Source organism: Chenopodium album, chromosome 7 (assembly GCF_948465745.1).
Source record: "Chenopodium album chromosome 7, dcCheAlbu1.1, whole genome shotgun sequence".
Classification (NCBI taxonomy): Eukaryota; Viridiplantae; Streptophyta; class Magnoliopsida; order Caryophyllales; family Amaranthaceae; genus Chenopodium; species Chenopodium album.
In genome coordinates, this window is record NC_137840.1 from 55,081,947 (window position 1) to 55,096,652 (window position 14,706).

The 14,706-nt window shown below is 34.8% G+C and overlaps 3 protein-coding genes across 3 annotated transcripts; 1 reads left to right on the forward strand and 2 right to left on the reverse strand.

Moving 5' to 3' along the window:
• Positions 1-2,525: 2,525 nt before the first annotated feature.
• On the forward strand, positions 2,526-6,618 carry LOC145639071 (protein BUD31 homolog 2). Its single transcript, XM_081690203.1, has 4 exons — positions 2,526-2,657; positions 2,824-2,924; positions 3,017-3,204; positions 6,217-6,618. Exons 2-4 carry the CDS (start codon positions 2,831-2,833, stop codon positions 6,370-6,372), a joined length of 438 nt encoding a protein of 145 aa, XP_081546329.1. The 5' UTR covers positions 2,526-2,657; positions 2,824-2,830; the 3' UTR covers positions 6,373-6,618.
• A 2,008-nt stretch (positions 6,619-8,626) lies between these two features.
• Positions 8,627-9,535, reverse strand: LOC145640328 (uncharacterized). Its single transcript, XM_081691624.1, has 2 exons — positions 9,051-9,535; positions 8,627-8,984 (listed from the first exon to the last, which is right to left on the reverse strand). Exons 1-2 carry the CDS (start codon positions 9,533-9,535, stop codon positions 8,627-8,629), a joined length of 843 nt encoding a protein of 280 aa, XP_081547750.1.
• Positions 9,536-9,648: 113 nt separating this feature from the next.
• Positions 9,649-13,740, reverse strand: LOC145640329 (uncharacterized). The gene is made up of 5 exons (XM_081691625.1): positions 13,624-13,740; positions 13,363-13,522; positions 13,080-13,237; positions 12,308-12,333; positions 9,649-10,840 (listed from the first exon to the last, which is right to left on the reverse strand). Exons 1-5 carry the CDS (start codon positions 13,738-13,740, stop codon positions 9,649-9,651), a joined length of 1,653 nt encoding a protein of 550 aa, XP_081547751.1.
• Positions 13,741-14,706: the final 966 nt, after the last annotated feature.

Consider the following 14,706-nt stretch of genomic DNA (forward strand, 5'->3'; position numbering starts at 1 on the left):
GCGATGCACGGGTTGTTAGTATTTTTTAAATTTTTTTTTTTCATATTTATGTGATTAAAATTGTTATTATATTAGTTTTAAAATATTAGATAAAATTTCTAATATCAAAAGATAATACTTTGTATTTAATTAATTTAAACTTTAAAATCTCATTCGTCAATTTTGTTTACGTGACATTTGAATTATTTAATTATAAAAGAAATTAATAATCTCTTATTTGATTGGCTACAACTTAAATTTATAATCCTACATGGCACACTAAGAAAATTAAATCCTACGTGGCTCTCTAAAATCTCTAGGAAAAACTCCCCTTTATGATATATAGTACTTGTATTAAATAAAAGAGTAATATAGTTGTGGAATGTGTATAAATAAAATATATACTTACTTCATAAGAAGGGATTAATTACATTATAATGCTCCATATTAAATATTCTCTAAAATAACTTGTCATAAAAAAAAAAAAAAAAAAAAAAAAAAAAAAAAAAAAAAAGAAGAAGCTTTGGAGGAAATTTTTTTAACAAATGGATGACACGTGTTATTTGTGGTTTTTCATTTAGTATATAGCTATAAATAGTCAGTCATTGACTTTTTTCTACGTAGATATTGATCATCAAGGTAATTTGCTTGGCAAAAATAACTAATAAAAATCTTATGTTGACAATCTATATGATATTTTCCTAAAGATGTGATTGTTTATAATTCTTTCTATAATTAAAGATTCAGACAATAATTAATCTATCTATCTATATACTATACTAAAAGACAAGCACCTCAATGTGAGACTGACAAATGTCTTATTATGATTCGCTGTCTTTTATTAATTTTTTTTTATTTTATTATTATACATTTATGTTTCCATATGTATAAAAAAAATCTATACATTTTATTCTAAATAAATACATAAACTACCATAGTAAAGTCTATTATAGTAAAGTAATAGACATATACACACGCACGGTATATTAAGAAAAGTATCATAAAATATGTTAGTATATATAAATAATAATAGCTACATAAGAATAAAAAATCTTAGTATAAAAAATATCAAAGTAACATATGTATGTATGGTAATTCATATTCTCTCTAGAATATTATGTTTATAATGAAAGAAGATAATTCGGTAAATATTAACAAGCCTATCAAAGGCATTATATATATTGTAAGCTACATATGGTAAGCTATAAAGTAGGCTTAATTTCCTACAATTAAGGGAAGACAAGTATACAGTAAGCAAAACTATGCCAAAAAATGATGCATACATAAAATAGTTTCTGGTTTTAACATAAATAATATCTAATGAAATTTGTATGAAAAAATATTCTCATTCTATAACAATTAAATTTTCATATTTTCTTACTCTTGTCATGCTCATATTCAAAATTTAAATAATTTAATATGTAATTTTATGAGTTTTATAAAATTCATAGTTACTGTATAAGAATACATGTTCGTAAAAAAATGCATTATATACATGATTGGTTAGTTGATAAAATATGTCTTTAATTCTTATTATTTTAATAAATATTTTTTTAATCATATAAAATTTATCAATAACCATTTCTATATATTTGTGTTGTATATTCAATCATCAGTTGTTGATTAGTTATATGGATATTATGTAAAAGTTTTTGACACAATGCTTAGCTTTGATAACTGTAAAATATGGCGGTGAATAAGATATAAGGTTAATATCGTGTTTGTAGATAGTGAATGCGACGGGTAAAATAGGTTTAGATTGTATAGATACCGAACAGATAGTATGACAAGTAAATTTTAGTTTTTCTTCCATTGTTCTTCTATAGTAATATGCGGAACGTATGACGAGTAAATTTAGTTTTTCCTCTACTTCTCTTACGTAGTTATGTGGGGCAAAATGATTAGAAAAGAATTGCAAATGACATAAAATATTATTCAAATCACATCTTTCTTTAATTTATTTACGTATCAACCATTATTGCAACTGGACAAAAATTTAATAATTAATTAATTGTTAGAGAAAATAAGCCCTTTATTACTAATTGAATTATCTTAGGATTTAATATTTCATGCTTTTGTCAAAAAAATAATGATTTGATTTATAAACCGTGCAATGCACAGACACTATGCTAGTTTATTACAATTAAAGTTATTATTTATAAAAGATTTTCTAGAAGGAAATAAAAAAAAAATGTTAAAAATCTTATGTTGATAATCCATATGATATTTTCCAAAATATGTGATTGTTTTTTATTCTTTCTATAGTTAAAGAATTAGACAATAATTAATTTATTACTTCGTACAATTAAGGTCGTTATTTATATTTAAGTTAATTTTTTTTTTTTTTTTACTTCTTCAAACTTTACTTATAAAAGATTTTCTAAAAGGAAATAAAAAAAAAAAATTATTGAAGGACACACTAGGATAAAAATTATTTATGTCAACTTTTTATATTTACTAATTGATGGTTATTGATTATTGATTGGCTTCCCAAAAAAAAAATGATTATTGATGATATAAGACCCACCCATTTATTTATCAGACGGATCTAACCCATATTATAACTATGGCGGGTCATTGGCTTTTAAAGGCCTCACGTTCCTATTTCCTACTTCTCTCAGACTCTCAGTTTTAAACTTGAATCTAATTCTTGTATCCCCATTGAAGCAGCTTCTAAGGTAAGTTGTTGTTGTCATCATCATATCAATTTCACAGTCTAGGGTTTATATTCCCTAAATTTAATTCTCAGTGCTTTAAGTTTAGGGTTCGTAAATTCTTAGATAAAGAAAAGAAAATTATGAGCGTAATTTAAATCAATTATCCCTAAAATTATTAACTTTGCAGTTGAAAGATGCCGAAAGTGAAGACAAATCGTGTGAAATACCCAGAAGGTTGGGAATTAATTGAGCCAACACTTCAGGAGCTAGAATCTAAGATGAGAGAAGGTAGGTTTGCCTAATTTGATTTCAATTTGTTCTTGTAAAATTCTCGAATTCGTCGATTAACGATGTTTGATTGATTATGGTTGAATTGGCAGCTCAAATGGATTCTCATGATGGAAAGAGAAAGTGTGAAACATTGTGGCCAATTTTCAAAATTGCTCACCAGAAGAGTCGTTACATTTATGATCTTTATTATAGAAGAAGTGAGATTTCCAAAGAGCTCTATGAGTTTTGTTTGGACCAAGGCTATGCTGACAGAAACCTTATTGCTAAGTGGAAGAAGGTATCACTTTCATCTCAACCCCTTTCGTTGCTTTATTTACTGCTAAATTTATGTATCCTTGCTGGTGTTGTTTGGTTGCACAAAAGAAATGGGGGAAATAGAAAATCATGGGAATTTAGATTATTGGGGTTTTGTTTGGTTGACCACAAAACATAAATCCTTGCGAATTAAATTACCAAGTGCCCCTTGGTAACTTGAAAGTTGAAAATCCCATGATTTGCAATCCATGAATAACAAACAACTTTCAACAATTCATTGGATTTCTAATGTGGGAAGTTAATTCCCATAATTTGTCAATTACTAAGGGAAGTTATTTCCCTTGTCAACCAAATGACCCCTAGAATTTTTTGCCACCATTCCATTTTTTTATTTATTTATTTTTTTGTGGCAGCTGGGAAACAAGATTACACTAAGCCTATCTGGCTAATAGCCATAATATGTGCTTTTATTTTATTTTATTTTATTTCTACCGCCTAAAACACTACAACCCTTAATTTTCGAGCTAACATAGAAACAAGTACTAAAAACTGAAAAGCTATATTGGACAATTTAGTTTGGCTTCTTCCTTGGATGGGTTGAGGAATCTGTTGAGGGAGGGGCAATGCTCTTCCATTTCACTCCTACTTGGTATCTGCACATTAAATCATAGTTAGTAGAAGTGGAATGCTCACCTTGACAATGTGCTGACTTTCTATTCCTGATTTTCCTCGATGCGTGACTGGGCTTGACAATGGAGGATTTCCTTGAACTCCTTTCCTCTGGGTTCATTAAAAACGAGGTTGGCTTCTTTGTTGTGGGGTTGTCCCTTGAATCGCAGCTACGTCGTGAGCCTTTTCTTCTTCTTGTGTCTTTGTTTCTTCAAGCACCTTTGCTGCCTCTTCAACATGCTCTTCTTCATTGCTTTTGAACTCACCTTTGTTGCTTGGACTTTCCTTCAATGAAGGAATCACCCCGACTTTGAAAAATACTCCTGACTATGAGTTGAAATAAGTAAGAGTTTGTCCTTGCTCCATTAGCAGATAATTTTTTCGAGATATAGTAAGAGAGGAACCCTACCTCTTTCGGTTTTCAAACCCATATTTGGGCTCCGCATGATGAACATTTTTGTTTTCTTCCTTTGTAAAAGGAAGTTTAAGATCACTCTCCATATTGATTGGGGATCCATTTTCCAGACTGCTCGATGAATGACATGGATTTGTCGAAGGGATATCCTGAACACCCACTGAAGAAGGGTTGAAGTCCATTTTACTATTTTAGGCTTGGAGGAACACAAATCAGCAGTGTGTTACCTTACAGTTGCCTTTACTTTTTAGGCAACCTCTCCTGGGAAGGGAATCTAGTTCCGAGACCCGCTGGGACACCTTTTTGATCAACTACCTTTTGGTGACCGAAAATGAGAGTCCTCACGATATCTAATTTCTTAGACACTTCTTGATTTGAGGGTTCTATATTAGAAGCTGTCAATAAGTCTAGGTGAGCAAGGTCATTTCTCCCTAGTTCCACAGCCGCACAAGCTCTCCTAAACAAGGCTTTAGTGCAATTTATAATTGAGGACTACGGAGCAAAATCGGCCAACTTGGAAAAAATCTCCCGTTTTCAGTAGACAAGCAGCTTTATTTAAACTAGTGGTAAATTATAATTCAACAAAAGACTGTCCATCTTCTACTGAAATAATAGAAATAGACATCAGGAACTTTGCTGCACAATCATACTTCTCCAAAGCTCCATCATAATTTCCTTTTTTGAACTGCAGATTCCCTTCTTAAAATTCTTAGCATAACTGATTATACCTTCTGGATTTTCCAAACTTAGGATGAAATCAATCATCAAACATTCAAACCATCCTTTTCCTTTGGTTCTTCCTCCCATAGAAGGGATATAAGATCCCCTTTTAGCTCCTCACAAGACTCCAAGGAGTAAATTACCAAGGCAAGCACAGACTAGCCCAACTTAGCAAGAGACTACAAAGTCTACAAACTACACAAATACCACTAAACCAATACTAAGAACAAGGGAAATAGGAGGGAAACAATAGAAAAAAACAGAAGGGACAAAGATTAAAAAGCTAGGAAGGACCTGTAATTAAAGGAAATAGCGTGGACGGGCTGGGTCGACCTGCATAGTACGAGAAGCTAAACTGGACAGTAGCTTTGTGGGCTGTAGGCTGGAGACTAAGGTGAAATTGGTGGCTCGCCGGCATACGGAAGGCCAACCTACGCCTTCTTCGTCACCGGCGAGCCCATTAGGGTATATGGATGGGCGGGTTTTGCAAAAATTTGCTAGTTATTAGCCTATTTTATTGCCTAATTTGTAGGCGCGACATTGTGATATTGCGTCGTGAACACTTGCTCCATGAGTGGAATTCCACCATTCCAATTTACTAGTAAGTTTCTTGGACGTTGTTAAACCAATGTTATTAAGGTCTACCTGTGTGTATCCTAGCTCAAAACTTGTAGAATTTGCTGAAATCAACACTTCATTATTACCAAAGTGTTACTCTGTTGTCCACTTGTCCTGTTTATATTATTCACATTGTTGTTAATTGTTATTAAATACTCGTATACCTGTATGACATACTTTTGACATTTGTATTGGTGGACTATGTTCATACGGTCATACCCTCCCAATTACTCAATTCAAAAGAGGGTATATCAGCAAAATCTCTTGGAAGACATTTTAATTTTTAGAAGTGTGACTGTTTCTTCTGGACATCTTAATATAGTACATGTATTTGCTGCTTATAATTTCAGACATATGAAGTATAATTTCTGAGTTTAGCATTTTCTTTGTCAGACTAAATCAACAAGCCATTATTGAGCTTAAGCTAAAATAATATTAGGAACTGTGTGAACTGTGAACAGTCTTTGCTTGATCATTACTGATATCCATTGAATCTAAACTATCTTGTTCTCGTATTGATGTAAGTAATGCTGATAGTGTGATGTTCATATTAGGGGAAGACACTGTTTCAATATTGCTGATAGATGTTTTTGTTTTGCCTCTGATTTGCAGCCAGGATATGAGCGTCTGTGTTGCCTGCGTTGCATACAACCACGAGACCATAACTTTGGCACAACTTGTGTTTGCCGAGTGCCAAAGCATCTGAGGGAGGAAAAAGTCGTAGAATGCGTTCACTGCGGATGTAGGGGTTGTGCTAGTGGGGATTAAGCTGCAATCCTAGGCTGTGGGTTGTGCAGTAATTAGTACTATGTTGTAACTGTTTGCACAACTAATGACTAATTTTGCTATCTTGATATAGCATCATGCTTTGATTATTCAGGTAATCAGGTTATGTCAAGTACATCTTAGACTTATTTATCTGTGAAAGTGATTTGTAAGGTATGTCATGACCTACCAAAACTCATCAAAACAAATGGGAATATGAGATAGTGATTTGCACGCTGGATTTGGTAATGCAGATGTCCATAATTACACTTTTGTGCAATAATAATGAATAGTTGCATAATGTTTTGACAACAGCAAACATTTGAAGAGATGGGAAAAAAAGAGGATGTTAAGGTGAGATAATGTTTCATATAAATCCCTTTTATCAAATCTATTGGTTTCGTTTCAATTCTATCATTTGAGCCTGGATCAAACTAATAATGAATCTAACCAAATGCCCTCAAAATATATATAACCAAATAAAATGAATACAACTAGGGGCTATAATTGAGTGAGCCGAGACTAAGCTCTTGGGTTGCTTGTTAATTACTTGCATTGAAACTCGAGCCGAATCTGGAGCTTTTTTGAGCTTAGATGCAAGTTCAATTTTCCATATAACTCAAATTTTGAGTTAAAGTTTTCAACTGATTTATTTAAGCGAGTTTGCTCTAGTTTAGTTTTTTTTATAGTTTGCATTTTTACTACTCCTTGAGTCCTTGTTAATGCATGTTATAGTATAGAGCTGTTAAAAGTTGACCCGACCCGAAATACCGACTAGAATCCGATTATTAATCGACCCATATGAACCCAAAGAAATGGTGACCCAAACCTGACCTGAAATCAACCCTAGACCCGAGTATGTGAGACCCGAACCTGAACATGAACCAATCTGGAGATGACCCAACCCGAATGTAGCCCGTAAATTATTGACCTGAACCGAAATTGACCCAACCCCGTTTTAACCCGTCAAAACCCAAATTTAATCCGACTTGTTACTAACCCGACCTGAATTCAACCCGAGTCGTTCCTAAATCGACCCGAATTTAACCCGACCAGTTACAAACTCGACCCGAAATCAACCCGACTTGTTATTGGCCCGACCAAAATTCAACCCAACTTGTTATTGACCCGACTTTATCCGACCTATTACTAACCTGACCCAAAATTTCAACCCGATCTGTTACTAACCTGACTCGAAATCAACACGACTTGTTATTGACCCGAGCTAAATTCAACCCAAATTGTTCCTGACCCGATTTCAAATCACCTTAAATTCAATTTAGACCACCTTATTATTGTTGATCAAAGCATTTTGTCTAGGGAGACCAAGTCGGTCTAGGAAAGGAGCACCATCCCCAAATTTAAGAGTTAAATATAGTATATATTTGTTGTATGGTCAAAGGAGATAATTATCTTCCTAAATTATACACTATATACTCTAGTATGTTGCCATATATATTATAGTCAAAGGAAATAATTAGCTCGATAAAAATGATAATTATCTATTTATAGTTAGTTGAAACCGAATATGACCCGACTTGGAAATGACCCGACCTGATTGTAACCCGCAAATTATGGACTTGAACATAACCCGACTTGAACCCGAGAATGACTCGACTTGGAAATGACCCAACCTGATTATAACCCGCAAATTGACTTGAACCGAACCCGACTTGAACCCGAGAATGACACGACTTGAATATGACCCGACCTGATTATAACCCGCAAATTACTGACTTGAACCGAACCCAACTCAAACCCGAGATTGACCCAACCTGATTCTAACTCGCAAATTATTGACTTGAACCGAACCCGACTCGAACCCGAGAATTACCCTAACCTGTTTTAACCCGTGAAAACCCGAATTAAACCCGATCTATTGCTCACCCGACCCAAATGTAACCGGATCTGTTATTAACCCGACCTAAACCCGGCCCAAACCTGATAAGATGTATGACCCGACGTGACTCGACTCAAGCATGACCCAACCCGAACCGACCCGCGTAGGTTACGGCATTAACCCGAATTGACCCAACCCGTTTATCCGAATTGACAGCTCTATTATAGTATACGGAATAAAAAATACAATAGTTAAAAAAAAACACATATACAAACATTTTGACCTGTTCACGAGATTGACGAGTAAAAATATGTTGAGCTAAGCTCGTGAATGATTTGAAGTGAACTCGAATATTTTACGAACTAGTTCAGCTGGTTAGAAACTTTTTTTTTTTTTTGAAGAAAAGCGGATAGTGCATTAAATCATAGAAAGAGTGTCCATAAGTACATACGGAGATATCTCATTAGGCACGAGATGATCCCAACATTGCTCACACCCCACAGGCACTAACCTAGCTAGATGATGGACAACAAAATTCCCATCACGTCTAACATGAGACCAACAAATGGAAGAAGAAGATGAACAAACAGAAAATATGTCCTCAAGAATGACATCAACAACAGAAAAAGAGAAAGAGCTCTTCCGGAGCTTAGAGATCAAGGATAAAGAGTCTGACTCAATGATGACATCACTGAGATTATGAGCTTTAGCCTTCCTGATGCCGAATAATGCCGCTTTGCTCTCCGCAACCAATGGATCCCACCTAGCTTTAACCCTTCAAACAACAGCGAAGATCACATGACCCTCAAAATTTCGTGCAACCACAGCGAGGCCAACCCACCTATCATCATCTATCGAGGCTTCAACATTGAGTTTCACAACAGAACGGGGAGGAGGTGACCATACCTTACTGCTAGCTGGGTTTGGAGAAGGAATAAGACCTCCATAAATCCTCTCAGAGTACTCACCAAAATCTACAACCAATCTGCTATGTCTCTTAAGGATAACTTCATCTGCTTCCCACAAGTTCTCAAAAATCCATTTGTTTCGACGGAACCAAATGAACCAAGCAAGGAAGAGGCATCTTTGATATATCTCCTCTGTCAGATTTTTTGCCCACCCAAGAAGGATATCCCCAAAAGACTCGGTTTGATCAGAATCGAGAGCTCTCCAGCAGCCACTTCCCATCCAAAGACGAGCAGCACTAGGACAGAAAATCACTGCATGAGTAATGGTTTCGGTGGCAGCTCCACAGCAAGGACAGAGCGCATCTTCAATGAGATATCTATGCTCAAGGGTGCTTCTTGTGGGGAGTGGCACCTTCATAAGAAGTGGCGAACTTTCGGAGTGGTTTTAGCCTTCCAAAGCTCGACCCAATAGTGTTCAAAGTCATCTAAGCAACATGACTTCCCCAATAGATAGGCTGATTTTACCTCATATTATCCGTTTTTGGACCATGCCCAAGTGAGGGTGTCAGCAGGACGACGCTCATTTATTGGAAATGCAAGGATAGCCTTCCTGTCCCTTTCATTAAAAATCCTTTCCACTTTGCCAAAGTCCCAGGTACTGCCTCCCTCATCAAGCAATTCAGCCACTGTGCTATACTCTTCTTCTCCTTTTTCGGTTGTTGCAAAATTCCCTTCCTCATCGATTAGCCAGGGATCCTGCCATATGTTAACGCTGCGACCATCACCAATTCTCCACAACATCCCTTCTTTAACAAGTGCCTTGGAGCTCCAAAGGCTTTGCCACGAGTAACTAGAAGCCGTGCCAAGAGTAGACTCAAGTACCGAAGAGTGTGGATAATACTTGGCTTTAAAAACCCGACTAACCAAGAGGTGCTCATTAGTAGCCAAACGCCACAATTTCTTACCAAGGAGAGCATCATTAAAAATTCCCAAATCTCTAAATCCTAGACCACCAAGCCATTTCGTTTGACAAAGAGACTCCCAACTTTTCCAGTGAATTTTACGACCCATCTCATTCGATCCCCACCAAAAGCGAGCCATCATGCCATGAATCTCTTGAATCAAACTCACTGGAAATTTGTACACTCCCATAAGATACGTAGGAATAGTTTGAATGACAGATTTGAGCAAAACTTCTTTCCCAGCTCTCGATAAAAGTTTCTCCTTCCACCCTTGAACTTTCTTCCAAATTCGATCTTTCACAAATGCAAAAACCGCTTTCTTCGATCTCCCTATAACAGTTGGTAAACCAAGGTATTTGACATGGTCATCAACCATCTCCATACCCAGAATAGAGCTAAAAGTGATCCTCGATGGAAGGGGAACCCCTTTGCTAAAAGACACCTTCGACTTATCCAAATTAATCTTTTGCCCTGAAGTTGCTTCATATTTGTTGAGAATATCAACAATTATCGAACATTCCTGTCGGGTGGCTCTAGTAAATAATAGACTGTCATTTGCAAAAAACAAATGAGTAATCTCCGAACCATTTCTGCTAGCCCATACTCCGTGAATCAACTTTTTCTCCGAAGCCAACTGTAACATTCTAGAGAGAACATCAGCAACTAGAATGAAAAGATAGGAGAAAATAGGATCACCTTGACGAAGCCCTCTTGTCGGAATCAGAGAATTCGGAGGAATCCCATTAATGATGAAGGAGTAACTAACAGTGGATACAAAAGTCATAATAGTATCAACCCAAGCTCCGACAAAACCCAAATTAGTCAACAATCTCTTTTTGAAACAGCTGGTTAGAAACTTAAAACCACAAAATACAACCACTTCCCCAATCTTTCAACAACTACATTTCAAAATTATGACAAATTGTTTCTATTGCATCAATATCAAATCTAAAGAAGGAAAAATAACATGTGCAAGTGGTACCCCAAATAATTAACTTGAGATCCAAAACTACAAAAACTCAATGTTGTCAGAAGATCTGATCATCAATTCATCACAAAAGCAAAAGACTCCTTTTTTGTTCTCCCATTTTAAAGCTTTCATCCTATCTTATTTTTTCTTTTTCGTTTTGTACTTTTAAAAGTGGCTTTAAAGGGAGGGTTTCAAGCCTTTGCCTAGATGGTTCTGGTCACTCCCACAACCCACTAATTGTGAGAAAAACACAACTAAGTTAACTTCCAGATCTCATTTATCAGATTAATTAAAACAAATTACATTGCTTTTGGTTGTAAAGATTCAATTTTTTGTCGAGTTTAGAGCAAAGAGAATATTTGCTACTAGAACAAGCTCGGATCGATACCCTGTAAGAAAACTTGTGCAAGTCATACGTATCATATAATTTTAGTACAGAAAAGAATGCAATATTGCATACATAGTAATGTAGAAGGTAACAAAACTACAGATGTCTGCATATTATCAGAGCTGATAATAATTTTAATCTGTTTCAGTTTTTTTATTGCACCCTGCAAGCAACTTTAAGAACAATAATCATAATTTGAAACAGCCTCGAATCATTTTCGAAAGGCCTTGAAATAGATTACTGATACAACTGTGGCAACTTAAATCAGCTTATTATATTGATAACACAGAAACACCTGGATGCAGAATAATGCTTATTTAAAGGTTGTTCTCACTTGCTTAGAATGAAGGTGCTGTAATGGATGCATATAGTAGGCGTAAGGGTATTGTGAGGACCGGAAATAGCTCCAACCGAAAGCTAAGGACTGTTGTCCCAATGCTTAAAACGATACAAAAATCAAATGGTACAAGGAAGCAACAATCATATGATGGAAGGAAAAATGCCGCCTAGATTTATTTTTCTTTAGGGATATCAGGTTGTTAATTTGTTATTGATTTTAGATATCGGCGTGTCAGCGTGAATGATTTTAAAATGGTTTTTGGTTGTGAGCAATGTTGTTGATTATAAAGTATGTATTCAAAATAAATTATGTGCAAGATAAATGAAGAAAGTTTGCTACTGGATTAAACTTGAATTGTAACCTATAAGGCTAAGTCTAAGGTTTTAATCAGTTCATTTATTAACATAATCTAATTTGCAGAAGGAAAAAAAAACACAAAGTTTTTTTTTTTTTTTTTTTTTTTTAATGTTCTTTCCTATAAGATACTACTAATAAAGCCTACAGTTTTATTAGACCTGGTTAGAAGAAACCTTATGACAGTTGCACTTTGCACTTCCTGCAGATTTATGAAGCAAAATGAACATCTTTTTGAATTCCAAAAGGCTGCCAAACTACTAAGGATTAGAAACAATTTATAAAGTACACTAAACATTAAAATTAGTCATTCACCAAGTAAAAGCTAAGGTAAAATAAAAATTATGTACTTCCCTTTATGATCATAATAAGGCAAACATACAATACCATTTAATTCTGGAATGAGCCCATCAAAGTGTTGCGATAATACATGATATGCCCTAGATTGCAGTAGTTAGCTTAGAAAATAAGCTCATGCTAGATCGTCTGAACTTACGATTACATTAGACTCTAGATTTAATGTCCCTTAACACCGTCAATGGAACTACTTCTTTAACTACCCGGAAAATGTGAACATCAAAGACAGAATTATTCTTGTGACATGCTCCTCGAGATTGTTCTCTAAAACAACAGTCGACCACCCTAGTCTGAACTGACATTGCAAAGGTGTCCGTCTGCATCCCACTTTCCAGCTCTCCTCTACTCCTGGAACCCGAAGTATGACATCATGATCATACTTCTGAAGCAAGTGTTTTACAGCCCATTCTTTAGGGATGGTCTGCAGCCACAGTGAACCAAACTAGCTTAGATTTGATTATTAAAAGATGTTCAACTTTTACATTAAGAGTAGTAAAATGGTTATGATAATTATGTCACTCTTATTAGATTAGGTCCTTACGGTGAGAAAGTAAATTACTATGAAAAACAAGGTGTATAAGGATGCCATACCAGTTGAAAGCCGCGATAAACATGTGTGTGCTTCATCACAATTTCAATCATATGACATCTCCAACTCATATGACTAATGGCCTTGTTAAGTGCACCTTGCTTCTCTTGCTCTGTAACCTTCCGCCTCCTTGATTTGTAATACTTTTGAGGTTGTCTCACTGCAAATTAATTAAATCGCAATTGCATACACTTAGAGGTATAGATATCAAACAAATGAGCCAATCACACTAGCATCGATTACAGTTATAAATTCTTGTTGAAAAATGTTTGATAGATTTTATACCTTGAGGTGTTCCACTTCTCACATTCAGACGAAGTTTATGAAACCTCTTCTCGTGATCAGATGATATTTCCAGATCTTCCTCTTCATGTATCTTCCCTTTTGCTTTCCCTTTATCTGGTACATCTTCCCTAGAGCATTCAACAAATTTTCTAGGAATTCGCTACAGAAATTTTAATCAAAAATCAACTGTGTTAGATCTAATATATGACTAAAGTATTAATAATAGGAATTCTTTTAGGCCTATCAGGTGTGTTAACTTACCAGCTGGTTCTCAAAATTACCAATCATCAACTTGAAAAACCTGTGCTTCCTAGGTGGAAACTCATGCCAATATTTGTCCTTCTCTAAAGCCTTACAAGTTTCATAAACATATGTCATTTTGCCTTTAACTTAAAAATACTCTTCAACGTATCAACCACCTAAAACACCCAACAAAAAAAAGCATTCAGATCAATAAAATACTTCTTGAAATCATAGGATGACACAGCGGATTCCTCTAATGTGTTTGTACGAAAACATTGATCTAAATTTTTATGACAAAAGGAGAGTTCATGACTTAACTCCATACATTCATTATGAAAATAAAAGAGGTTGACAAACCATGGAGATTTTCATTCTAACAACAAATAAAGAAAAAAGGACAAAAAAAAACCTTAGAAGCTTGGTAACTCAGAAAAGTATATAGAAAGCACAATAGTTGGCTCATGCTCAAATTTTTCTAGCTATTGTTTCACAGAAGTTGTAGCAAACAAATATTTTGATGAGAATAATGGAGAAGATACAAAAATGACTAGGATGATTAATTGGCATTGGTAAAGATTTTGCCAGTTTTGTAAAGCTCAACTGCTCAAGTCGATGTTTCTACAATGGTCCTTTTTATTTGGACAACAACTATACTTAATTATCATTGGATGATTTTTTTTTAAGCTTGATCAAACCTTAATTTTAGTATTTTTCCATTTTTAATTTTTTTTATATTTTCCAAAATTTAATTATTGTATTTCCAAATGTTGTAAAATAAGGGGGAAAGATGAGAGATTGAGAGAGAATTAATCTATTCATATTATTCCATATGATAGGGGTATATATATACATATAATATTATAAGTAGGGTTTGCTTAGATAAAAATAAACCCTAGATCTAGAATATTCTGGAAACATACAAAAAGGATGATGGATATCCACACAATATTTTTCATAACACTCCCCCTTGGATGTCCATTATCGAAGATTGTGCCTTGTTAAAACCTTATTAGGAAAAACCCTGTGGGATAAAAACCTAATGAAGGAAAAAGAGTACAACATTCTTCGTAATACGCTCGAAATGCTGCCTCGTTAAAAACC